General features: G+C 43.8%; 1 protein-coding gene across 3 annotated transcripts; it reads right to left on the bottom strand.

The window, feature by feature from the left end:
• Positions 1–221: 221 nt before the first annotated feature.
• Positions 222–27,654, bottom strand: LOC147452671 (polygalacturonate 4-alpha-galacturonosyltransferase-like). 3 transcript variants are annotated; one of them, XM_086518299.1, is made up of 10 exons: positions 26,248–27,654; positions 26,136–26,170; positions 25,994–26,044; positions 25,782–25,910; positions 25,558–25,708; positions 25,410–25,471; positions 24,965–25,299; positions 1,685–2,042; positions 949–1,536; positions 222–864 (listed from the first exon to the last, which is right to left on the bottom strand). In XM_086518299.1, the coding sequence occupies exons 1-10, from the start codon at positions 26,402–26,404 to the stop codon at positions 592–594; spliced, it is 2,139 nt and encodes a 712-aa protein (XP_086374425.1). In that variant the 5' UTR covers positions 26,405–27,654; the 3' UTR covers positions 222–591. The 3 variants fall into 3 exon arrangements, with proteins under 3 accessions (XP_086374425.1, XP_086374424.1, XP_086374426.1); XM_086518298.1 differs by having other exon boundaries at positions 25,994–26,047; positions 26,248–27,653; XM_086518300.1 differs by lacking the exon at positions 25,994–26,044 and having other exon boundaries at positions 26,248–27,652.

The following is a 27,654-nucleotide window of genomic DNA, read 5'->3' as shown; positions in this document are numbered from 1 at the left end:
AATATGCACGTTGATGACACCTTTCTTGATGCATTGTGGCAAAGAAACAACATGAACGAAGGTATGGGATATCCATGGACAGACCTACCTACTGTATAGAGCATTGAGTGATTGAAGTAGAGGTATGACATTTAATGCCACAATGAGAGAGAGAGAGAGAGAGAGAGAGAGAGAGAGATGGGAGCCTGTGGCCCCGCTCCACTCAAATAATTTCCCTCATACACCCGCAAAAATCAATAAATTACATAAGTGGCTTTGGGGGGGTGGGGGGGAGTACATGTTACAATTGCTCACATCACAAAAGGCTTAATAGTTTGGCAGAGGTCTCCCATTAAGGGCACTACAATTTTAGAGACCAAGCTGACAAAGGCAGCATTGCTGTCAAAAAACTTGCCCAAATTCAGCACTGGCTTCTTCCCCAAAAAATAGATATCATCTGTCTTGCTTCAAGCTTCGAGTTGAGCAATCACAAAGACGTGAATCACCAAACTGCAAACACCAGGTCGCAGCAGCAATGCAGATGTGCGAAGGGATATATGCAGTTTTGGCCTCTCAGGTGTCCATGCAATAGAAAGAATCAATGGCTCTTTACTAATTAATGTTACATTGTTGCAAAAATTGATGATCATACTTTACATGCCTGGTCCAGTAATGCTTGTATTTCGCCATAGCCAGCTCTAACCAAGGTTTCATGTTCCCATTATAATGTACGACAGCCGCATTTTCTATCTCTCCTCGATCCACACTTGGATTATAACCCAAGCCCAAGACATGCCAGGACTTCTCAAGAGGATGGGTCAGATTGTAGAAGGTTATAAGACCGGGCGGTAAAGTGCCGAGCTTCCATAGAACTCTGTCCTCGTTCTAGAAAGACAAAAGCTTAGCTATAATCAACTTCTTCTTCTTCAAAAGCAATCAATAAGCAAGATAATATTTCATGTTTCTTACCATGTCTTGCCACTTGTGATAAATGCCAGTGATGTCTTTTCTCTTCCATTGCTGTAGATCAAACATGTTCATTCCATACGCCCAGCCACAAGCCCGTGGATCAAAGTTCCTCTTTATGTGAGGATTTGAGAAGTTGAGATATTTGTCGAATCTGTGAAAACTATGGCCACACGTCTCCACGGCACCATTCACTTTCCCACGAAGATCCACAGACCACAACGGACTCAAGTCCTTTTGTACCACAATATCATCATCCAGAAACAGAATTTTGTCCAGCTTTGGGTAAACCTCCGGAAGGTAAAAACGAAGGTGATTCAGCATGGAAAGGTATTTTGGATTTCGGTACTTCAAATTGGAGGACCCTGCAGCTATCGTTGTTGGATGGTCAGCTTTGAAGTAGTATTCCTTCATTGCAGCAGACTCAAGTTGCCTTAAGACAGGGCAGTAGGTAGAATTCAACCATGTGAAATCATCAATATTTTGCACATCAATAGTTGCATAGCCAGGAGGATTTGCAAGGAACCACATCCTCATTGCAGGATAGTTCAACTTGTCAGTTACAAGATGGAATACATGCTTGTTGGGGTCCTGTGAGAAAAAAAAGAGAAATTGCATCTGTCATCTTCGTAAAGAAATTCATAGCTATGTGTCAAAAAGCTATTATAAACATGCAAAACTATGAGTCTTAAGTGAAGCCTACAATACATGCAGCTAATAATCTGTTTCATTTTCTCACCTTGGAATTGTGAATTGTCGAGTTGACCACAACTGAAGCTGCTAAGACATTGTCAGAGAACAACGCGTAGTGAAAGAAATCATTGTCCTCGAGCTTTTCCTGGCCAAGAAAGCGTCTTTCACTCTCTGGTAGCTTGTAATATTCAATAGTAAGCCTCATTGAAAGACAATGTATGCCTTTAGGAAGAGTCTTTGCTGCAAGCTGACTCAGAAATGAGCTTTGTTTCTTCAGAACACGTGCTTGCTCTTCTGACAACTGAAGCATGGCCCTAAGTTTTTTTGTGATGCCAGTGCAGTCATAAAGTTGCTCCCTTGCCGACGATAAAACCTGCCCCATTGCTTTTACCCTGTCAGAGGCACTGTCGCATTCCCAAAGTATCGCATTAAGACTTGACTCGAGCACTTATAATGACTTAGGTGCTGGAAACATGAGAACTGCCAATGACTCAACTTAGACACAGGTATCAACAAATGAAGTTATACACCCATATAAAGTAGTGCAGGTTTAGCTTAGCTTGCTTTCTCATTCTTTCTCAGATGTTCTCTGAACTTCCACTTTGGCAAGCCAGACGATGTTGTGTTGCATCGGTATCAAAGAGGAGCAAGACTAATTCTTCTGAGATCAGGTTCAAGAATTAACGAATGTGCATTGCTCTTTCAACCATAATTCAGGTTAAGTCCTGTGAGCAGGGGAACAAGGGGCAGACTAAGAATATCCTGGTATTTGACATGTAGGCACATCAAAGTCCATTCCAGGATATGGTAAGAGAATGGAGTAACCTCTGTTCATATCTACATAGAGCATCCATTTGACTAGCATATCACAAACGGCCAACAAGAGCACCGTATTTGCAAATAAAAGAGCAATGCCTGGAGTCTATGGTGAGTATCAAATCAAGCCCAGGAATGGAAGCTAAAAGCTAGAACCAAATGGATATCAACGTTGTAAGAGGTAGTTAGCTTTTCGCTTTCACTGGTTGGAAGAGCCAGACAGTTGTCACGTGCAGCGGTGGTGTTTAAGGGTTTAGGTTGGAATCAGACCGTTGGATCTAGTAATCCGCACAACACAAGGTTACTTCACTTCACTTGAAAAAGAGAAACCGAACTGAACACAAGGAAAGAGAGGGGGGGGGGGGGGGAAGAGAGAGTTAATAAATGACTCAAGCAACTGTTCATATGCCTATATGCTCGAGTTAACTGTGCAAGTAAGGGTATGCAACTATGACCAGCTTGGGCATGCACGTCTTGCTAGAGGCTCACAAAATACAAGGCTACATCCTAAGCTAACTAAGACTGACGCTAGACTGTAGTAGTAGCTTGTCGACGTAGCGCAGGTGAAGCACGCACTTGACACCTAATGTCAAGCTCAAGAACTCCAATAGAAAAAAAAATCATTTCTATTGGCATGCTGAAGGAAGCACACAAAGAAATTGTAGCTTCTATTTCAATATCAAATCTAACATGCAAATTGTTTAAATCAAAACTGTGATCCTCCATAAGCCCTTCATCATTTGAAAGGGTACTTCTACTAACCATTCTAAACTGGATTAGCTAATGTAGCTCCCTTGATATCAGTGCAAATAGATGTGATGCTGGAGCTGTGAGCATTTTTGAAGCATGTGAATGCAATCCAAATTTGCGATGCTCTTAACATCCAAAGTTCTTCATAATATACAGAATCAGTTCCCAATGCAGTATAGTTGTAATACATAGTTATCCATTTTGTTTAAGCAATTCAAGTAAAGAACTAATCTTATTTTTCCATTGGGAGGTATCATACGACATTAATCAACCTTCTCCAGTGTTGGATTCTTTGTCAACCTTGAATGTGGCTTCTTTGATGGTGAGCACAACAATTTAATTGTTCATTCACAGAACCTATGTGCTGCATGTGGCATCGTGGTCATTTTGGATTCCTCAATGGAGTACGCAGGGTTGGTGCAAAGGTCTCATCATAGTCCACTCTTGGTCGCTGAGAAAAGCCCTTCGTTACTTTGTACTTCGTCTTGTAGACCCATGTGGCTAAATGAACTATTTTCAAATTTTCTGAGTAATTTCTCTTTGTTGAAATTAGGATATATAAATGTGTACACTTTAACTATAAAAGTTGAGAATTGTAGATCTACTCGAATTGATCGAAGCCATCAGGAACGTACAACTTGGATGTCTCATACCTTAAGCATCGTGAAGGCGTTGTACCGTTAGTTCCGTGGGAGAGACCGAGAAGTGGGTATTTTTTATGAGTCACATGATGAGTGATGGGAGCATAGAATAGGGAACATTTCATTGGTATGGAAGGAAATCCAAGCTAGATAAAAGAATACACGTAAAGATGAAGGCACAAGAATAAGGATGGGTTTTGAGAAGCTTTTTCTAAAAAGCAGGATATTTTTTTACTGCTTCCGAGAAAGCAAATGCTTCTCCGCGAGAAAATTTGTGTCTGCATTCCATCTGTGCATGAGGTTGCATCCAAGGATCATAGTCACATGGGGACGGGGACGGGGACGGGGATGGGTCTCAGGGACGTGACAGGTCTCAAGGACGGGGACAGGTCAGGGAACACATGTCAAAAAACACTTGTTCTATACTTGACAACACTAGGAGCACAAGATTGCAAAGAAAAAGTGGGGTTTGCACTCATAAATACCAAAATATAACATGCGGTAAGAAAGCGGCGAGCACGCGCTGCACATGTTGATGTGATGATCGATCATCATACTCAAAGGGGAAAAAGTAATGATGTACAAGTGAAGAGTGGGTTAGAAGAGTTTGGTGGGAGACATTGGCATATAGCTCAAGACTTTGAAAAGCCTAAAAAAAGGGTGTGGGGTCCCCTGTCCGCGTCTTGCTTGCAAGTGTCATCGGGGACCCGCGTCTCGGGACGCGTCCCCTCTGCGTCCCATGTGGGGGACCTATCCCTGTAGCATCCCCCCGTCCCGCATCCCCACGTCCCCTGTTGCGTCCCTACCAAAAAGGGCTACGTCCCCGGGTCCCCTGTTTCTATGCCAAGGATGCCTAGGAAGTGTTGTGTATGCATCAGGTTTTTAGCTCACAAGGTTTTATTAAGTTTTCAAACAAGTTCACATTATTATTTTAAAGTGACCAACAACCCACTTAATAAGCGGGCAACCCACGTTAAAATTAAGACAGAAAAGAAGCGCTCCCCTTCGTGGCTGAAATCGCAAGCAATCTCTCTCTCTCTCTCTCTCTCTCTCTCTCTCTCTCTCTCAGCATCTCCACTATCCTGCTATTGTTGCGGAGCTTTGTCAGCTATTCCTCCTGCCTGCAAAAGCCTATACAAGCAGCAATAGCATTCACTCGTCACCTAGACTTGCCAATGCTAGCACAAGGAGACCTTGCCACCGAGAAACTGAAGTCGATGTGCGGAGGTCGCTTTTCCGTACTTGGAGCGACGGGTAAAGGTTGTGAATACGTTGTACGAGTTGTTGCATCTATGTTTGTGATGTTTACAGGTACTCCACCACGAAGGAGGAGCGGAGAGGCTTCGGTCTACGTTTTGTCAGCTATTCCTCCTGCCTGCAAAAGCCTATACAAGCAGCCATAGCGTTCACTCGTCACCTAGACTTGCCAATGCTAGCACAAGGAGACCTTGCCACCGAGAAATTGAAGTCGATGTGCGGAGGTCGCTTTTCCGTACTTGGAGCGACTGGTAAAGGTTGTGAATACGTTGTACGAGTTGTTGCATCTATGTTTGTGATGTTTACAGGTACTCCACCACGAAGGAGGAGCGGAGAGGCTTCGGCCTACGTTCGGGGATTTTGAAAACGGAATCCGGAAAGTTCTATGGAGTTGTTGCTCCAAGAAAAGACAGGAAACAAATTGAGAGTTCGCCTCTTGGAATTCCCTAACAAGAAGGGACAACCATCGAGTCTAAGATTTAGAACAAAGGGATTTCTCTGGTTCTTGTGCTTGTAAAAAGATTCTCCCTCAATAAAGATTCTCTTTGAAGGGGGGACCATCCCATCTTCTGGTCCCCACTATTGTGTCGATCCTCTCCCTTGTTGCTTTTGATTGAAAGTCTATTTATTTTCAGCTTATTGACTATTCGTGTACGCTCCCGTTTGTGATAGAGGTATCAGAGCTCGGTCACCTCTCTTTTTCTACAAAGGAGGACGATCCTGAGAAGGAATGGAAGAACCATGATGAGCCACGGGAGAACCGCGAGAGACGAACTTCAACAAGTACGAACTCAACTCTCGGAATTGCACCAGTACCTTATGCTATCAACTGCCCAAAAGGTTTTGGATGCCGATGGGCATAAGGAAAATCTTGCCGGTGGCAACAACCCCGTAGGAGGAAAACGCGGAAAGAGGTGCCGAAGCCCACAAGGGATCTCTGAATCGGAACGAACGCCCTTTCTAAGAGTAAGGGCTAGGAAAAAGAACTCTCTGTGCTGAATGAAAGTATAGAAGTCTGTATCTCTTCTCCATCATACTCTCCTTATTATACTACTACTACTTCTCATATAGTATCTAAGCCTTCTTCTAAGAAGAGAATGCCTACTGCTACCCTACATAATACTAAGGAGAAGCCCAAATTCAAGAAGGATAACCGCAAGTGTCACCACAAGATGCAAGTTTTCGAATCCGGCCATAGGACGAAGAGACATCTCCAAGGCACTGTCTTTTATCAGATACTTTGAAGTTGCTTTTGCCAACGAAAACTCTACCAAGACATCCAAGTTGCGTCACGTTGGGATGTATCTCAAGGAGACGGCAAGTGATTGGTGGCTAGCCAAGATTCTCGAAGGTACACAAGCCAAAACGAAGACTCGATTCAAATTTGATCAATTCCTTCCGCCTGACTTACGTACCATGCAAGACAAAGAACGGTCTACAATGACCATGGCGACCAAGGCAAAAAGCATCCCCTTGAGGACTCGAATCGGCCTAAGAAGCCAAAGGGTACCGGAAAACGGCTCAAGTATCTCACTTCGAGCCAAGTACAAACCTTCAAAGAGAAAGAAAGATGTTTTTACTGTGTTAAGAAGGGACACATGAAGATCGACTACCCTGTTCGATAGCAACAGCAGGAACAAGGATCTTCGAAGAAAGAACAAGCGAGGAAGGAACCCCCTCTCCAGAGCTCGAATTCTATTCCTGATGTTCAAGGGAAACTGAAACAAAAAAAGAGAACTGTCGGCTTCTAAAGGGTCGGGGATCGGTGAATAACCAATAGGTATTGATCCTTTATGATCCTGGATCAACGGACAACTTTGTCTCATTGGATACTGCAGAGCACGGGTCTCACGCCGGCTAAGCTTGGAACTTCAGTCACTTCCAAATCGGCATTCGACCACCAATGCAACTCCGGTGCAAGTACAATGACCGCGAATCATTTTTTATCGCATCCATCAAGAGATGTGATATCATCTTGGGTATACCATGGCACTACAATATGCAACAAATCCCAGATTATGTGGAAAAGACCCTTGCTTTTGAGCCTGAGGTCAAGAACATTAAAATTTTTGTTGATGCAGTGGATTGACTATTTCCTATTGTAAGGCGTATCTCCATTAGAAAGGAAATAAAGAAGTGTGTTTCTGCTTCCTTATTTTCACACGGGAAAAGGATAAAAACTAACGAAGCTTCCGGATAGGCTACCATCGGAACGTCTGGAAGATCGTCGCATTCATCTTGTACCAAGTAGCTCACCTCCAAACCACGACTGAGTACTTCGTCCTCTGGCTCTCCAGTTTTACTAGTGCAAAAGAAAGAGGGCACCTTTCGAATGTGCATAGACTATTGATCTTTAAACAAGATCACCATCAAGAATCGCTTTTCAATCCTTCGGAGTAGTGATATTCTTGATAAGTTGCAAGGTGCAAGCATCTTTAGTCGCATTGACTTAAAGAGCAAGTATCATTAGAGATACACAGAGCCCCTGGGGATATCCATAAGACTACTTTTCGTACTACCTTTGGACTTTATGAATTTTTGGTCATGCCTTTTGGCTTGACCAATGTTTGTTTTGTTTTGTTTTAGGAGTCGGGTTGGGCACTCCCGGCCGTTCCCCTCATACACCAAAAAAGTGCACAAGAAGAACGACCAGGACAATGCACCCAAGCTCCTAGGGCAGACGCTTTTGTCACTAGATTCCTCTGGACCACATGAGGCTTTGCTTCCCAGGAGGTCACAATTATCTACACTCTTAGGGCAGTGCCCTTGAGAGACCCATCTCGCTGACTAGTTATGGGCGTGACAACGACCAAGTACTCTATTCAGAGGCCCAAGTACTGCGGGACTTGCTTCGGTCTTCCCTTCAGAGTTTCTTCCTCCAGGTAACTTACCGCTCACCACGCTAAACTGCCCTTGTAACCCGACGGTTTTCCCCCTAGGAAATGCCATATCCGCTTGGAAGGGCGTCGGCTCACGGGTGGCATCCGCTGAGGTTGGTGGTGTCTCCCTTTGCACCTCCCAACCCCTTATTGTCGAGGTTGACCCCCCCCCCCCCCCCCCCCCCGGCCCCCCAAGGGCAAGGCACATTCAGTTGAATGATGGATCGAATTTCTAGTCCACACCAAGCTTTTACATGAGTGTTCTTCATGACAAATGTCACAAAGTACTGACCTCGCATGACCACCCGAGACCAGAACTGGATGACGTGGACTACTGTACGCAAGCCTCTGAATTTGCTCAAGCATTAATATAAAAAGAAATACCGAAAGGAGCGCCAAATTTTGGGACCACTACATCTGGGCACAAAACTACCTTGCATAGTGTCGACTCCAATTTTTACAGTGTGATAAGGTTATGAAGTATTTTAAGCGATTCTCTTGTGTGTCGTGCCAAATTTCTAGCTTGGGGTGTCCAAGTCGGTTACAACATACTTGTCTTTTCGAAGACAGAGGAGGAACATTGGAAGCAGTGTTTCAAGAACTGTGAAAGCATGAGTTGCATGTAAATGCAAAGAAAAGTGAGTTCTTTCTCACGGAGATGCAATATCACAATCATAGTCTCTCACAACCAAGTGAGTATGGATCCCACAAAGATCCAGGTGGTACAAGACTAGCCAACTCTCACCATGGTACATGATGGTACGTAGCTTTCTGGGATTGTGTTTCTATTACCGGAGATTTATATGAGGCTTTGCTCATGTGGCAAGACCCTTCTATGACCTAACCACGAAGAAGATCCCATTTCGATGGGGAACGAGACAACAAGGAGCCTTTGATAGGCTCAAATATTTATTAAGCCATGGTCCTATTCTGATAAATTCAAAATTAAGGAAACCATTCAAGGTTCACTGCGATGCTTCAAGTGATTGCATAGGTGTAGTACTTAATCAAGAAGCCCATGCAGTGGCTTATGAAAATAGACGGCTTAAGGATGCAGCATTGCATGCGTTGATCTACTAGCAGGAACTTATGTTGCATCCCTTGATCTACGAGAAGGAACTTATGGCTGTGATTCACGCCTTGTCTAAAAGGAAGCGTTATCTTCTAGGAGCAGATTTTGTGATCAAAACTAATCATCAAAGTTTGCAGCATTTCCTCATGCAACGAAAATTATCCAAGAAGTAGATGAGATGGGATTATCTTCTAGGAGCAGATTTTGTGATCAAAACAGATCATCAAAGTTTGCGGTATTTCCTCATGCAACGGAAATCTTCTGAGAAGTAGATAAGATGGGCCAACTTCTTGTCTATGTTTCGCTTCTAGATCCTCCATACGGTTGGGAGAAAAGAACATGGCCACGGACGCACTATTTAGACGGCTAAGGGTGAATGCAATCTGTAACAGACTTGGACACTCCAAGTCAAGAATCAATCACGACAGCACCAAATAACCACTTCAAACAATTCACAGATCACAATAGATTTGCACTGGCCCAGCGGAGTTCCGTGCCTAGAGATATTGGCCCCAAAGACTGGCGCCCCTTTCGGTATTTCTTTTTGTATTAATCAATCATCAAAGTACAAGAGAGCGGTTAGGGTTTCACTCTCAGACTCTGCGTCCAAACGCTCTGAGAAGTGAGACCCTCACCACTTATTTAAAGGTTACAAGGGATGCCCGAAAGCAAAGCCCCAAAAGCTTGAAAGCAAAAGCAAATTCTCTCTCTCTCTCTCTCTCTCTCTCTCTCTCTCTCTCTCTCTCTCTCTCTCTCTTAATGAGAGTTAAAATAAAGCAATTCAACTCTCTCTCCAAAATCCTTGCGTAGCAAAAAGCTCGGATTTGCGTCGCTCATCATTTATAATAATAATAATAAAAATCACCTCCGCGATTTTCGAAAATTAGGGTTTTTGGCAAAAATTAGGGTTTGCAAGAATTTTAGGGGTTTTTGTTGTCTGCCACGTCATCACTTTGTGACATACCCCCCATACCCCCCTCTTGAAAGCATTGTAATCGACCGCGATTACGCTTGCAAAACCGACAAAAGCCATAAACCGTCTTAGCAAACATTGACTGTTAGTACCTACGTACTAGGAACACACATCTAGCACATGTACAAAATCAACAGTCACATCACACGACATCACAAGACATCACATGACATTCAACATTCATTCGGATCTTAGAGCATGATTTATCGGTAATGTAGCTAGCAATCACATCTAGGTCCAATCGGGACCTCATTGATGTCCGATTGACTAACCCCTGTTGCAACCATGTCTATTCGAGATCAATCAGACCAAATGCTAGAGTCATTTCGGCTATCAGTTCCTGCACTCAAATGAAGTCAAGAACAAATCAGTATCATTATCGAGAATTCCATTTCATAAAGTCATCCAACAGAATACTGTCAGCTCTCAGTATCCCTGAAGCTCAAAGAGACATCAGTGACTGTAGTATCAAAATCAAGGCATCTGTTGACAAAGGAGCGGAGTAACTCCCCTCTTGTGCATCCCACTGCACCAGATCTTCGGCCAAGCTGAATTTTTGGGTTCCGTTTGGGGTAGACTATGCTAAACCAAAACATCGAGGTAAAGTTTCACAATCCGAGGAGTATCTGCTAGGTCCTCCTCCTCCATCCACTTCGCATCAAATGCAGGAAAGTTCTTGAACTTAACCAAGAACCACCTTCGGACTTTACCTTTCTTCGTATCGTTATGTGCCAAAATCTGTTCAGGAACAAGGATCTCCTCGTTTTCTTCCACTTCGGGTAGCTCATCAGGCTCCCCATCATCATGCACATCACCCTCAACAGGTTTCAAGAGACTCACATGCAATGCATTGTGAATCCTCCAAGTATCTGGCAGTTTCAATCGGAAGAAGACATCATTTATCTTGTCAGTGATCTGGAAAGGTCCGTAGTATCGCATACTAAGCTTTGGAAAAAGCCTCTCCTTTCCCTTTTTCTTTCGTAGGCGTGCCTTCTCAAAACGTAAGAGCACCCAATCACCCTCCTTCAATTTCAAGTCGAGACGATGGCGATCCGCTACCTTTTTCTGTCGTTCTTGAGACTCCTGCAAAGTCTCGCGAACCTTGGCAAAAGCCGTGTCCAAATCTCACGAATATTCATCCGCTTCAAATATCTAATCTTTCATACCGAGGAACGATGGAACCTTAGCAGCACTTTCAACGATCTCACATGGCGTCTTCCCCGTCGAACAGTGTATCGTGTTATTGTAGGCAAATTCCACCAAAGGTAAGATCTTTTCCCATTGAGTCTTCTGATCCGAGATACAAGACTTCAATAAATCTAAAATCACTGAATTGGCAATCTCAAATTGCCCGTCAGTCTGCAAGTGGAACGATGACGAGAACTGCAATTGCGTGTCAATGTTCTCTCAAATTGCCTTCCAAAACAAACTCATAAATCTGGTGTCTCTGTCGGAGACAATTGTCTCAAACGTGCCATGTAATCGGAAAATCATCGTGATCATTCTGTGTTCTCGGGAGACCAAAAATGAAATCCATTTCAATACTTTTCCAAAGGCTTTAACAATCCCTGTGCCTTATGCCTGTCAAAATTGACCTTCTGGCATACTAAGCAACTGCGCACAAACTCTTCCACATCCTTTTTGAGTCTCGGCCCAAAGAAGTATCTCTCTACCCCCTTCATGGTGGTAGCAATGCTGCGGTGACTCGTAAAGGTGGACAGTGGCATTCAGTCATAACCTTTTTCCTCAACGGTTGTGTAACGCACAACATAGTCTTTTTCATCGAGTAGCCTTCCCAAAGGGAGTATCCAGCTACTGTCTCCCCATCCCGTATCCGTGTGAAAATATCTGCAAAATCTGTATCTGTGGCATATTGATCGACCATATCCTCGAAGCTCCTATGATGTATCGCGGAAATAGCCAAATCCAACGGCTTCCGAGACAAAGCATCTTGCCACCACATTCTTCTGTCCCTACTCATGGACAATCTGGAAGTGAAACTGTGACAAGATGTTCGCCCACCGCATCTGCTTTTCCGAAAGCTGCTTCCGTGACAAGAAGTAGCGCAACCTCTGATGGTCTGTGAAGACAGTAAAATCTGCTCCGAGTAGGTAATGCCGCCACTGAGGAAGAGCATGGATAATCGCCAAAAGCTCTTTCTCATAAATCTGCGTTGTCATCTCCAGCCTAGAGAACAAACCGCTTTCGTAAGCTATGGCATGGCCTTCTTGCATCAAGACCGCACCAAGACTACGACCACAAGCATCACAATATACTTCAAATGACTTCTGCAAGTCCGGTAAAGTCAAAACAGGTTCTGTAGTCAATTTCTTAAAAGGCAGTCACCTCTGTGAATCCCCACGAGAAAGGTACTCCTTTTTGTGTCAAGATATGCAAAGGGGAAGCAACCTCTGCAAACTTTCGTATGAATTGCCTGTAGTACGAACACAGTCCCAAGAAGCTTCTAACTTCATGGACATTCCCAAGGTTGTTTCCATACGTACGTACGGTATGGTTCCGTACCGTACGGTACGTCCGTATGGTATCCGTACGCACCGTATGATTCCGTACATACCCACCAAAAAAAAAAACCCAAAAAAAAAAAAAAACCGCCAACAGTGCCTATTCCCCGTGGTCGAATTAGGTGGGCGAGGCCTTTAATAAGTCCACCTATCCTATACTGGTTATTATCACAACAGAGAATCAGAGAGTAGAACAGAGTCTCTGCACAGAGACCAAGCAAGGATTTGCCGCCACCGATAAGGTTCTTTCTCCCTCCCTCCCTCCCTCTCTTTGTGTTTGGAGTCTGCAAGGAGGCACTCTAGAGTCCTGACCTCGCGAAAGATTGTAAGTTTTGTATTCAACTTGGAAGTGTGCGTTAATTGTGTTGCAGAGTTATCTAGCGGTTACTTAACTTGTGGGGTGATTTTAAGTGTTTTTTGAAAGTTGTGGCTATGTTTAAGTATTGTGCAGTGTTTTTAAACTAGATAGGTTGTATATAAATTTGAAATTCTTTGTATTTTTAGCTTTTAAAAAATATACTACGAATTTTACATACCTTATGGCCCAATCCATACGGTACAACGTACAGTACGTACCGAACACGTACCGAATACTACGTACCTTACAACCTTGGACATTCCTCAAATCGGGCCAATCACGGATAGTCTCTATCTTGGCCGAGTCCATTTGCACTCTCGCTGTTGACACAATGTGTCCCAAAAAGTGTATCTCTGGTAGGAAAAATTCACCTTTTATTTGCATTAATTACTAACGTGTGATCTCGTAATGCCTGAAAGACTTGAAGCAGATGATCTCTGTGTTCTGCCTCATTCTTGGAGAAAACAATGATGTCGTCAAAGAAAGTGCCAACAAATAGCCTGTACTCTTGAAAAATCCTGTCCATCATCCGGTTAAATGTCGAAGAAGCATTGGTTAAGCCAAAAGGCATCACCAAAAACTCAAATAGCCCAAAAGTCGTCCGAAAAGCTGTCTTGTAGACATCTCCTCGCACTATCCTGATCTGATGATATCCACTCTTCAAGTCAATCCTGCTAAAGCTCGAGGATCCCTGCAACCTATCGAGTATGTCATCGATCCTCGGAATCGGAAATCTGTTCTTGATGGCGATTTCGTTGAGAGTGCTATAATCGATGCACATTCTCCAAGATCCGTCTTTCTTCAAAACCAACAACACTGGAGAGCAATACGATGAAGTACTAGGCTGGACAAGACCCTTTTCCAAGAGGTCTTTCATTGGGTTCATAATCTTTTCATTTTGTACTCGGCTCACACGGTAAGGTGGCTGGTTCGGTGACGTGCTTCCAGGTATCAAATCAATGGTTTGATCTTTGGGCCCTCTTAAAAGCAATCCGCATGAGTGTGGAGAAAAATCTTGGCGTTCTTTTGATCAAGTCAAAACATATTCAACCTTTATCCATCGTTCAGTTCTCTCCCAAAAGAATGAGTAAGAAACTGAAGTTCATCAAGTACAATCTCTAAGCCCTTCATTTATCAAAGTCGCTTTCTCGGCACGATAGTCAACCACGGCGTAGTTCTTGTGGTATGAAGGCATCCTGAGTAGAACGTCAATCGCGTGCCCTGAACACCCCCGTCATTGCAAACGAAGTTTGCCAATGCTCGGTGTAATGGCAACATCCCATCCGGGTGCCAGTCGAACTACCTCCGCCTGTGGCATCAATCTGTCGAACGTAATTCCAAATCGAGCCGCCAATTCCAAGTGAAAAGAAATTGGCCTTGGCTCCTTCAAAAGAGCTTCCTGATCCTTCACTTTGCCCCAAAAGCGGCAAAGTTTGTACTTTCATTCATTAGATTCGGTGCAGGTCCCACGCCATGTGGTACTAGTTCTGCTTTTCTATCTGCCTTTTCTGCCACATTCCTCAGCTGCTCTCGAACTCTCAGGCCTGTCGTCGTCTTTATCATTCAGTTCTTTCTGTGCCTTTTTAGGGCACTTCGCGGAGATATGTCCATGTTCCCCGCATCCAAAGCACTTCCCCTCTCTGATGAAGCGACCTCTCTTCTCAATTGTAAGCTTGGGTCGTGCATCCTTTTTCTCTCGGTTGCTCTTTTTGTTTCTACTTTCATTCCCAGAAGTCTGTTCGGCTCGTTGTGTCATGGCCTTATCTGTGGGGTAGGTCAAACTGCCAGAGTGAATGGCAAAGCCCCGCTTCGCATGACTCATCAACTCCTAAATAGAAGCTGACTTGATCTCGGATTTCTGTAGGTAGACCCAAGGTAAACCGCTCAATTTGTTCTCTAAACGAGATCTTCTTGAATGAAGAGGCAGGTAGAAAAGAGCTCCAGAATCTTTCATAGTAGGCATTGATTGTATCTTTCTTGGTCATCCGAAGATGGTTCCAAGCAGCTCGTATATCTCATTCATATTCTTGCGTCAACCAAGAAGAAATAAAAAGCTTCTTAAATTTCAGCCATTTAACTGGCGCAGTCTTGTTTAAAAGAAGCGTGGACCACCAAGTACGAGCATTCCTCTTAAAGTAAGAGGCAGCTCTCCGAATCTTGGAGTGCTCTGAATAGTGTCTTCCCGCGAAAGCAATGTCAAACTGCTATATAAAAGGCAAAGCCTTCGAAGCATCTGAGTATCCTGAAAGAAGTATCAAACTTGATCGAGTGGCCACCTTCCTTAAACTCTCGGACTTTCTTGCTTTTGTCTTCGAGAAAGTCATACTGGTTGGCTTTGTAAAAATTCTTCTTGTTCGCATAAAAGTTTCTGTTGTCAGAGTTTGAACTGTCTTCTTCGCTCAAGTCTGAAGAGCTAGAAGAACTGTCAGAAGAAGAAGAAGAAGAACTGGGTAGGTCTTCAAACTTGACGCGCTTCTTCAATTTCTTTGCCTTGTCAAATGTCGACCGACGACCCAAATATCCCGGGAAGTCAATGCCTTTCTTCTGCTTTTTGCCGTGCTTTTTGCCTTTCTTTTGCACGTCAAAAAGCTGAGCAATCCGTGCATCAACCACGTTCTCCAGTTTCTTCTCCGTATATTTCTTGGAGGAAGAAGGTTCTTGAGAGCGGGTTTCGGAGTGGTGTTGTGGTTCTTTGCCACTCCATTTGTACCTCTTCCAAAGAGGTCTGGTTCATATATTTTGCCATCTTCGGGTCCTTGGAAAAATTGAGCATCATCTTTGTTGCATCGTCGATCAATTGACGACGCTCCAACTCTTGCTGCTCCACTGGAGAAGGCCTAGGCGGCCATACTCCGTGCCGGAATCTTCGTTGTGATCCCTGCTCACATCTCCAGATGCAGAGGGAGTTTCGACTGATCATTGCCTGAAGCCATAGGTGCCGCGGAAAAAAAATTCGAGGATCAGATTTCTCGTAGAAGAGAAATCGGCCGTGCTCTGATACCACTGTAACAGACTTGGATACTCCAAGTCAAGAATCAATCACGACAGCACCAAATAAGCACTTCAAACAATTCACAGATCACAATAGATCTGCACTGGCCCGACGGAGTTCCGTGCCTAGAGATATTGGCCCCAAAGACTGGCGCCCCTTTCGGTATTTCTTTTTGTATTAATCAATCATCAAAGTACAAGAGAGCGGTTAGGGTTTCACTCTCAGACTCTACGTCCAGATGCTTTGAGAAGTGAGACCCTCACCACTTATTTAAAGGTTACAAGGGATGCCCAAAAGCAGAGCCCCAAAAGCTTGAAAGCAAAAGCAAATTCTCTCTCTCTCTCTCTCTCTCTCTCTCTCTCTCTCTCTCTCTCTCTCTCTCTTAATGAGAGTTAAAATAAAGCAATTCAACTCTCTCTCTCCAAAATCCTTGCGTAGCAAAAAGCTAGGATTTGCGTCGCTCATCATTAAAAATTAAAATTAAAATTTAAAAAAATTAAATTCGCCTCTCCGATTTTCAAAATTTAGGGTTTTTGGCAAAAATTAGGGTTTGCAAAAATTTTAGGGTTTCTGGCAAAAATTAGGGTTTTTGATGTCTGCCACGTCATCACTTTGTGACAATTACTTCTATTTATCACTGAGAATTGAAATTACTTCTGGATTTGTATCCGAACAATCCAGACTTCTCCATTTGGAGTAAGTTACGGAACGAGGAGAATGAATATCCCTATTCAATTAAGGATGGTTACATGTAACACCAACCAAGCAATATGCGTGGCGGTGCCATTGAGGAAGTACATGCTTCACATTATGCAGGTTGCCGAAATATTCTTCCTACCACCTTAGCATTGGAAAGATATTTCTTTTGGCCAAGCCTTAAAGCAAACATCGATCAATATGTCAAGGAATATTTGGTTTGCCAAAAAGTCGAGTACGATCAAAATAAGACGCTACTGTGAGTGATCGAGATCCTCGCGTGACGAAATTTTTGGCATGCTTTGTTTGATAACCTTGACACCAAGTTAATTTTTTCTTCTGCATACCATCTCCAAACGGATGGACATAGTGAGTGTAATAGGCTTGGATACTCCACACGAGAATCAATAGCAACACATGAACAGAAACTTCAAAATCACTGAATTTTAATAGAGAGAGAGAGAGAGAGTCGACACGGCACGACGAAGTTCCACGAAGTATTAGGCCCTCGTCGTGCCACAAAGTATTAGGCCCAAAGATTGACGCCCCTTTCGGTATTTCTTTATCATTAATCATTGCACAATACAACTCCCGAGGGACCTCTGCTCTCAGACTTTGCGTCCACATGCTCTGCAGAGTGAGGCCCCAAGGGCTCTTTTATTCTTACAAGGGATGCCCCAAAAGCAGAGCCCCAAAGCAAAACATGAAAAGCTTCAAGTTTCAAAAGCATCTGGTATCTCCAGCTAGCGCCAAAAGCTGCTAGCGAAAATTTTACCACAATTTGCGGGCGTCTGTTCAGCCAACGTGATTTACGATCATCCGTATAGCCTGCCAAATCAGCAGTCCCTACGAAAAATCTTTATTTTTAAAGTCTTAGTGTCCTCTAAGCCCCCATGAAACGGGATCCCAAAAGTTGGGACAACTTAGCACATTTTATCAGTCAATTTCCTGCGTGAACATGCCACGTCATCATTTTGTGATAGGGACATCGTCAATTCCACAGTATTGGATATGTCAAAATCCTATGTGTCAAACAAACGGTCTGGCTGAGGTAAGTATTTGTCCCTTGTCGAGTACACTTATAACAAAACCGTACATTCGCCTACGAGGAAGGCACCCTTTGAGATTCTTTATGGTAAACCTTTGCTTCCACCAATCCTTTTAACTAAGGATAAGATATTTGCAGCAGATGAGTTTGTCCAGGATATGGACACTGCCTATGGGCAGGTCAAGAGAGCAATCTTACGCTCTCAAGAAAAACATAAGAAAGCTACGGACAAGCACACAAAGAATTTGGGCTTAACAATCGGTCAATTGATCTTAGTCAAGTTTAAGAAGGTAGGACTAAAGAAACAAGTCACTCATAAAGGAAAAGTGGTAAAACTTTCCAATCGTTATTATGGCCGTTTAAGATAATTGACGAAGTGAACAATGTGACATCCTGATTAATGCTACAACCTAATATAATGCTTTCCATGTTGATTTGCTCCGACCATATGTGGAACCAACTCCAAGTCAACCTGTTGCTCAAGAACCTCCTGAGATTGAGGAAACGGAAGAAGTCCTCCAACCTGAGCAGATCATTCATCATCAAGAGCGGCCACTAAAGTCGAAAAGAATACACGGAAGTATATTGTCAAGTTCAAGAATTATACGCTCAGTGGATGATCGAGCATGAATAAGCCTCTTAATCATGAGATTCTAGAAGAATATGTACAAGCACTACAATTGAGGATAACTATTTAGAAGTCAAAGGGATGTTAGTAAATGCACTAGTTTCTTATTTTTTTGAGTAATTGGTGCAGCAGAATTGTTTAAGGATTTAGCTCGGATCTAGTACTCCACACAAACACAAGGTTACTATACATCTCTTTCATTCATTGTCTTTAGTTCAGTTCTCTTTTTTAAGTGAAGTAAAGTAACCTTGTGTTTGTGAAGAGTACCAGATCAAGCTAAATCCTCAAACACTTCTGCTACACACCTCTCTCTCTCTCTCTCTCTCTCTCTCTCTCTCTCTCTCTCTCTCTCTCTCTCTCTCTCTCTCTCTCTCTCCATATATAAATCTATATATTGGCAACCACTCCACTGTCCTTCTATTGTTGTGGGTGCTTTGTCAGTTGTTCCTGTTGCCAGCTAGAGCCTGTATAAGCAGCCATAATGTTCACTCTTCACCCAGACTTCAAGGAGACCTCGTCACCGAGAAACTGTAAGTGATCGCGTGAAGTCAACGTACGGAGGTCGCTTCTTTGTACTTGGAGTGACAGGTAAAGCTTGTGAATACGCTCTACTACAAGTTGTTGCATCTGTATTTGCGCCTTTTGCATGTGCTCCACCACAAAGGAGCGAAGAGGCTTCCGACTAAGCTTGAGGATTTCGAAAACGGAATTCGAAATGGTTTGCAGAGTTTTTGCTTCGAGAATAGAAGGGAAAAGAATTGAGAGCTCGCCTCTCGGAATTCCATAACGGGAAGGAACGAAAGTCCAAGATTTAAAACAGGGAGGTTTCTCCAGTTCATGTGCTTGTAAAACGATTCTCTCAATAAAGATTCTCTTTAAGGGGAGGACCAACCCATCTTCTGGTCCCCAATAGTGTGTCGATCTTCTCTCTTGTCTCTTTTGGTTGAAAGTCTATTTATTTTCAACTTATTAACTATTCGTGTGCGCTTCCGTTTGTGACGACCCACTTGACACAATGACCTTCCGTCAAACTCAATTCCCGTGTGTTATTGTGCTTGATAGAATTAAGCTCTACCTGCAGGCCTCCTTTCACTTGGACTATGAAAGGATGGCCTCGATTGTAAGAGGTTCTCTATCCTTTTCTATTGAGAACATCTGAGAATAGTTCACTTGTAATAAAGCTCCATCTGTCTAAACTGGCTACAATTATTGAGACCGCCTTACAGTACCCATAGCGCGCCAATCCGATGGAAAGTTAGTAGTCGTATCTTCTCGTAATATATCCAACAACCACAGCAATAACTTGATGGATTTTCTCTCATTCTTGGGAGCTACTGATATCTCCTCCTCCTCATCTGCACTCTAATGAGAACCATGATCCACTACATCATGGACCGTGCGTTGCTTTATGGAGCCCAAGAGACAAGGACTAGAGAAGAGGGTGTATAACCTATAGGAGAGGAATCATCATCGGGATCCCCAAGAAGAGGCAAATATGAGGATAACGTGGAAGACTTGGGAGCGAAAGCCCCCTCAAAAAGATATGCTCGTCGAATATCACATTGTGGCTCACCACGATCTCCTTCCCGTATAGATCCTTGGAAAGAGTATTGTAGCCGACAAAAGTCATTTGATTGGACTTGGAATCAAACTTCCCCTGTTGCTTCTTCGAAACACGGCCATAGGCATCGCTCTTAAAAATTTGAAAAGAGGAGACATAAGGCTTTCTATCAAAATGCCTCAAAATGCAGTTTTTCAAGAGAACAAAGTCATAGGAGACCAATTGAGGATATAAATTGCTATTGTAACTGTCTCTACCCACAATGTCTACGACAAATCTTGATGTCCACGTCGTCTCCACCACACTCCTATTCTTCCATTCCACTATTCCATTCTCTAAGAGCGATCCACTATTCGCAAGCTCTTCCTTGATTCCATGGTCCGCATAAAACTGTACGGCTTTAAGCATTGTAGGTAAACTCTACATCTCATAACATCAGCATTTGTGGTGCCCGTTGTGCCCTCCCCTCACGTGCCATTGACACAGTGTAAATATCTAGCGTTTTTTAAACGATATCGGCAGGGCTCATCGGACAGCATTTTAGGTAAACCCTACATCTCAAAACACCAGCGTTTGTCCCTCTGGCGGTGCCCATTGTGCCCTCCCCTCATGTGCCATCGACACAGTGTAAATATCTAGCGTTTTAAACGCTATCGGCAGGGCTCATCGGACAACATCATTTGAGAAGCTGCCAAGCAACGCCTCTCCCTTGACGACGATCCCCCAACCCTTCTCCGCAAGCACCATTCTGAAACCCTGCTGCATTTTCTACATGCCATTGCTGGCAGCAGTTTCCCCTCTCTTTCCTCTTTCCTCCCGTGGGTATCTTTTGTGGTTTGCTGCAGCGTTTTAGAACGATGTAGGCAACATACCTTTGGAGTTTGGACCCAAGAGAAGGGTATCGGTGAAGTTTCCACTTGGTCAACTTTGGGAGGCGTAGAAGCGGCTTGCCAAGGGTATGAAAACTTGGATCAGCTATGAAAGGCTGCGTGTGCTACCGGCTTGCAAGGTGGAATTGTGAAACAATCTGTGCAGTGTGTCTAGAGCGTCTTAGTGCAAACCTTGGAGCCACCTATAAAGTGCTTTGAGGAGCTACTCCGAAGGAGAGGACCTTGGTGCCCAAGTATGTAAAGGACCTTGAGATCTTCCGTTTCGGCACGGCTAGAGGACGAATAGCCCAAGAGAGTGCATTGGAGGAGTTTTCTCCGCTTGGAGAAGTGTGAGAGAGGGGAACAGAAAATTTTGGAGAGCAGTGTGGAATAGCTGGGGAGTTGTATGCGGCCAAAACTTTGGAGTGCAAAAGGCGGATAATATAATCTCCAGATCTTGTAACTTCAACATAGCCCTCCCCCCTTACAGATTTTGGTGCGGTTTGGTGGAATTGTACGGCCCTTGGAGTGCAAGAAGAAGTACGAGTATCCAGATCTTGCAACTTCAACAAAGCCTCCCCTTGCTCGAGCGCAAGCAACATCGACCAAAACCAACAAATGGCTATGGACAGCAGATCAACCACCATCCAGTTAGCAACCTATGCTTGACAAAAGTTCCCAAAGAAACCTGTAAGGTGCAGCGGAATGAATGTTTGAACTTTGCTCAAGATGAGTGCTACGAACTGTGCTCAAGGTTCTTTTTGTTCTTATGAAAGGGAGACCCTTCCGTTCTTAATGAGAGAGTGCAATGATCATAAACAAAGTGAATGGACACTGTGCGTGCAAGTGTATGAGACTGAGAGATAGAGAAAGCAGAAAAATACGACACCAGAGACGTAAAACCCTCCTCCGAAGGCCCCGCTCTCGTTGGCGAGAGTGGTCTACGATTGATTGCACAAACTGGTACAAAGTGTATGCATGAAACTGATGCAAGTCTTGGCTATGTCGGTATCGTCGACAAGTATGGCGAGACCGACGCTATGGCTGAAATCTGTTGTCCTTCTACTGCTGTCCAAAAACGCTAATGGCTGAATTCTGCTGCGGCTGAAAACGCTATGGAAAACGCTGCTCTTGCTGGTCTTTATGGCTGAAAATTTGCAGTTACTTGGGCTGAAATCTGATGGTTCTTATCTGCTGAAAATCTGCTGATGCTAATGCTGAAAACGCCATGCACAAGGGAGGGCGATCTGGGCTCCAAAACGCTAGATGATGGGATTTGCCGGCGATGAACTTCTTGTTGAAAACGCTAGGTCTGGGATCTGCTGGGGATGTGCTTGCTGAAGAAATCACCCATGGTTGAGGTTGATGCAAAACACTAGGAAGGGGATCTTTGCTTGGAGGGAAAATCACCACCAAGGGGTTCTTGCTTGAGAAGTTGTCTGTTGAGCACTGGTGCTCCTGCTGCCTCTTCTGCCAATTAGTGCTAGTGTAGGTTTGCTTATATACAAACTTACTAAATTTGCCCTACCTACTTTCCAACAAAAGTCACTTAAAAATAATAAGTGAAAAATGTCGAAAATAGGGAAAATAGGCTAAATGCACTGAAAAATTCCTCAGAAGGATTCGGATGAATCCTGATGGGAATGCTTATGATCATGCTGTGTGCAACCAGAGGATATGCATCTACACTAAGTGACTGTGCATGCACGGTCTACGAATAGACCCACAAAAGTGCCAAATCACTTCTAATCTAGACTGATTGGACTGACGGAACCCTGTTATGCTGTTGCTTGTACACGGACACATAGGGTTGGATGTGTCACGTGACAAACTGATGTTTTGTTTGGCGAGATTGTGAAGCCAAAAGCAAATGCACAAGTTCGCTAGAGGACAAAGGCAAAGGCAAGCTTGACAAGGATGTCTATACAAGTACTCAGTTAGCTGTCTCAAAATCCACAAGGTCCAACAACAATTGTTATAAATGTGACACGATGCTTTGTTTGGCTCGGGAGTTTGAAGCCAAAGACAAATGCAAGAACTCACAAAGAGAAAAATACAAAGGCAGGCTAGACAGAGATTATGGTAATAAAGATTTGACCGAGGAGATCTGCATGGAACACGTGGTGGCGACCACAATGGCCATGTCATCAGATTTCTACTCAGAGAGCACTCGCCGCCACTAGCTTCAGCCAGAGAGAGAGGCTTGTGAGTAGCAGAGAGGGGCAAACAACGCTCGGTATAATTAATTTGGACCCTTGTGTTGGAGTTCAAGTTATCAGTGTTTGAACCCGCGGGTCGGAGTTCAAGGCACATGCATCAAGGAACCAATCAGACAAATCTAAAATACTATGGACGAGTGGACCAATCCATTATTGTTGGTTGAATTATGGACAGGATGTGTTTCAAAGTTCATTATCTAGGAGTATTTTGGACGTGATGTGTTCACAATTCATGAATGAGGATTCTTGGACATAGTGTGGTCTATAGTTCAATTTTCTATAACGCAATCGATGCTCAAGATGGCATTCTTCTGAGGAACAAAGTTGAGGGTAGCAAATCTGAGGTTTATCCAGTAGTCTGCATGTAACAGACTTGGACACTCCAAGTCAAGAATCAACCGCGACAGCACCAAATAACCACTTCAAAACAATTCACAGATCACAATAGATTTGCACCGGCCCGACGGAGTTCCGTGCCTAGAGATATTTGCCCCAAAGACTGGCGCCCCTTTCTGTATTTCTTTTTATATTAATCAGATAAAAGTACAAGAGAGTGGCTAGGGTTTCACTCTCAAACTCTGCGTCCAGATGCTCTGAGAAGTGAGGCCCTCACCACTAATTTAAAGATTACAAGGGATGCCCAAAAGCAGAGCCCCAAAAGCTTTTAAAATAAAAAGCATCAGTTCTCTCTCTCTCTTAGACAGTCTTTTCTCTTTTTTTTTTTTTTAAGCACAATTCGCGTCGCTCATCATTTCAAAAAAAAAAATAATAATAATAATAAGCCTCCGCGATTTCCGGAAATTAGGGTTTCTACTATCCGCCACGTCATCACTTTGTGACATCTGTAACAGACTTGACACTCCAAGTCAAGAATCAACCGCGACAGCAACAAATAACCACTTCAAAACAATTCACAGATCACAAAAGATTTGCACTGGTCCGACGGAGTTCCGTGCCTAGAGATATTGGCCCCAAAGACTGACGCCCCTTTCGGTATTTCTTTTTATATTAATCAGATCAAAGTACAAGAGAGTGGCTAGGGTTTCACTCTCAGACTCTTCGTCCATATGCTCTGAGAAGTGAGGCCCTCACCACTAATTTAAAGATTACAAGGGATGCCCAAAAGCAGAGCCCCAAAAGCTTTTAAAATAAAAAGCATCAGTTCTCTCTCTCTTAGAGAGTCTTTTCTCTTTTTTTTTTAAAGCACAATTAGCGTCGCTCATCATTTCAACCAAAAAAATAAAAATTATAAGCCTCCGCGATTTTCGAAAATTAGGGTTTCTAGCAGAAATTAGGGTTTCTGTTGTCAGCCATGTCATCACTTTGTGACACTGCAGCTGCTGGGGTGTCCATGGTAGCTTCTTCATTGACTTGGTCTCACTATTTATGTCCACTATGAGCTGCAGAGAGGGTGTTAAGAGTTTTGGCATCTCAAGTGAACTGCCCAACGTGATCCCATTATTTAGTTTAGCTTTTAGGTATTTAATTTACTTATTTGTCTAAGTCTAGGTAGAGCAATTTATTGAGGTTGCTATATAAGCAACCCTCAACCCCCATTGTATTCACATCAGTTATTCATTGCCAAGGTTGATTGGTTCACGAGACTCTCTCTCTCTCTCTCTCTCTCTCTCTCTCTCTCTCTCTCTCTCTCTCTCTCTCTCTCTCTCTTGCTTTCTCCCCTTCGTCTCTACGCTTCTGCATCGTCAACTTTGACAAGACCTATACTATCGTAGTCTACACCCCGAGTTCATATTGAATTTAGCCCATCCCTAGTTCACCCTAGTTATGAGGATCGAACAGCAAAGATCAAAACCGCTCAGGCATCATGTATGTAGACAACCAAAATTGATTAAATTTTTTCACCTACGAATCATTTACCCAATCTTACAGGGACAGAGTAGGACAAGACAAAAATTGGAAGAGCTCAAGCATTGCTGAAAGAATGTAAGTAAAATTCTCTGGCATATACTATGGATGCATAAAATTGCAGGAACAACATTTGCTTCTTAAAAAACGAATTTAAAATTTTGAAATAGGCAGCTAACCTGTGAGGCAAATCTGCATCAATAGCGGCTTCTCTGAGCGTCCGCTGACTTTCTCTTATCCGAGTCCTCAACTCGTGTAGGATATGTGCTCGATTGTGGGATTGAGCTAAGCTGGCATAGACTCTAGCCATGATTAGTTGGTCCCGCATCAACCTTACAAGTGAATCAGAGTTCTCATCATTGTCCCTCCTCCATATGCTGTACTTGTTCAAAACACTGCCACTGCCAATGCCTTTGGTTCTTTCCGCTACTACTTCCTCTAACTTTGCAGCTATAGCATCATCCTGTTGTGTCAGCTCCCTCGACCTCTTCACCTTCCTTTCCATTCGCATCTTCTGAAAAAAGCATCTCAAGTCACATCCATCATCAGCTTACATTCTGACTGAAAAAACAATTATGGGTATGTCAGTTAGGTTAAAATATACCAGAAAGGACAGACACTCACACGTCTTGCATTCTGTGCAGGCGTTAGCTTTTCCTCAGAGGGGTCACCACCTACAAGAATTCCTGGACGAATCCATTGCAAAAAATGACCAAAACTAGGAATTGAATGCTTTCTCAAAAAGAATATACCAAACACCCAAACAAATCACCTGCTGTTGAGTTTAAACCATCATTCGACACCTTCAAGTTAGCAACTTTTAGAGAGTCTGCAGAAGTTTCCAAGATTTCCTTGATTCCCGTGCTAGTTCTTGTTTGTGAACGGACTGCAACTCCATTGGCACTGGCTAAGTTGTCCTTGACCTAGCAAAACCGGCAGCCACTATGCTGACCGACAGTAACTGAGAAGAGAAACAAAGCATGAACTTAAATTTACCTTCAACGATTCTAGAGCGGATGTAACAGGCTTTTCTATGACCCACGAAGACGATAAATCTTTCCTGCGTGCTGTATTCAGACTTAAAGGCCCAGAATCATCGATGCTGGAAACAATTGTGTTGATCACCTGCACCATAATACACTTGAAAAATTTAATGCCCTGCAATGAACGCAAGAAGTCAAACACAAAGGATCAGTGCTCATTGTAACCTCTTTAGGGAACATGTTCTCTATCTGTTCAAAAGCACTAAGCTCCCTCTGCTGCTGGTAATGCAAATGGGAAATGTTCGAGAAAATGTAAACAATCCATTCTTGAAATCTCAAAACATCAGAGAAGAAAGAGATTTCTTACTGCATTTTCAGCTCCTTCTATGAGATCCTTCGATCCTGGTGTGCAAATCAAGCGGAATCAGTGATGCGCGTGGTAATACGATAAAGCCAAATAACACCAGAGTACACATTACCTAGATTAAACCTGAAGAGTCCACCTTGTGTTGTTAGAAACAGAAGCGGTGCCACCACAGACAGAAAAAGCAAGCTCAAGACGAGAACGTGATACTTTCTTGAACTCCTGGCTGAACGTGGAGCTGGCAGATTGCTGCCACCCCTTCTAAACCGCATGCTTACTTATTGAGATGGTAAAATTTAAGCAGCGCTAGAATCGCATGCTTCTGTTTGCCATTTAAGGTTCAGGCTTAACTAAGCAGAAGAGGATGTTGATGAAGAAGAACATGGAGCAGATCGTGAACACCAAAACTTCTGCAGCACCTTCGATATGCAACGTCTCCAGCTTCACACTTGCACGAGCTTCTAAAGCGGGGCTACAGGGAAGTAGCAACAGCTCTGGCCTTGATGGTTATAAGAGGAGAAGAATGCACGCTCGGGCTCCAAAGTTTAGCAGAGAATCTCTCTCTCTCTCTCTCTCTCTCTCTCTCTCTCTCTCTCTCTCTCTCTCTCTCTCTCTCTCTCTCTCAGAGTTCACCAGCTGGTGCCGCCTGCTGCTGCTTACTTGTAAGAAGGCGAGTTGAACAAGTTCACGGGACGTAAAAAGTAGTGATGACAAAGACGAGCTAGATCTCCCGGCAGCTCCTCTTGAGATTTGTTGCTAAGATCGTTCAAAAGCAAAGAAGTAGGTGCAGCCTGTGGCTAACGGAAGAGAGACATGCACAGCAAATTCATGAAAGTTGTGACGGACCGTGAAAGGGAATGCCACTGTAACAGTAGAAATGTGATTCTCCAAATTTCCAGCAACGGCGCCAGCCTTGAGCTCAAATTTAGAGTATCGAGTTTGGAGACTGAAATACATTCCCCACTTTGTCACGGGTGCTGACAAGAAAGCACCATTAAAGCATGGACTGCTGCTCCTTTGGCGCCATTAAAACTCGAGCTGCTCCTTGCTGAGGTGTGACAGGTAGAGAAGAGAAGCGGGGCGCACCAAGTCTTCATTTATGCTTCTGCGACAATTAAGGAGGGGTTGAGTGGAAGCTCTACTTTTTTGACTACGAAAGCGCGAATCGCGTTCTCGCTCTTGGGAAGCAGGCAAAAAAAGTTCCAGACATTCAGGCTGTGCTAGATGAGCACATTGAGCAGTCCAATGCAGAGCTCGGGAGCAGGAGCAGAAGCAGAATTAGCGGTGGAGAGAGGAGAGAGAGAGGAGCTCGAGAAAGGGGAGAGGGGAAAGGGACAACTGCAGCGCCGTAGCTATGGAGTCGGTGGAGGCTGTGGAAGAGCCCGCGCACTTGGGGAAAGTGCAACAGCTTCAGGCATGGACCCTCGCCCAAAAGGGCAGAAGAGGGAAGAGAGATGATGAAGCAACGAGCGCCATAGCTTGGTCTGGAATGAAGCTGATGGATTCGCACGCGCGTATGCTG

This window comes from Adiantum capillus-veneris, chromosome 8, assembly GCF_014529385.1.
Source record: "Adiantum capillus-veneris isolate H3 chromosome 8, ASM1452938v2, whole genome shotgun sequence".
NCBI lineage: Eukaryota > Viridiplantae > Streptophyta > Polypodiopsida > Polypodiales > Pteridaceae > Adiantum > Adiantum capillus-veneris.
The sequence above is the reverse complement of the archived record's forward strand: the minus strand, read 5'-3'. Positions and strand labels throughout refer to the sequence as shown.

What these genes read in the sequence shown, in the direction of transcription:
- LOC147452671 (XM_086518298.1), bottom strand. Translation starts at nt 26,404, where the DNA reads ATGCGGTTTAGAAGGGGTGGCAGCAATCTGCCAGCTCCACGTTCAGCC. An exon ending in AGAACATGTTCCCTAAAGAG is followed by an intron (nt 25,911 to 25,993) that starts GTTACAATGAGC and finishes ATTATGGTGCAG; the next exon opens with GTGATCAACACAATTGTTTC. An exon ending in CTGCACAGAATGCAAGACGT is followed by an intron (nt 25,300 to 25,409) that starts GTGAGTGTCTGT and finishes TGCTTTTTTCAG; the next exon opens with AAGATGCGAATGGAAAGGAA.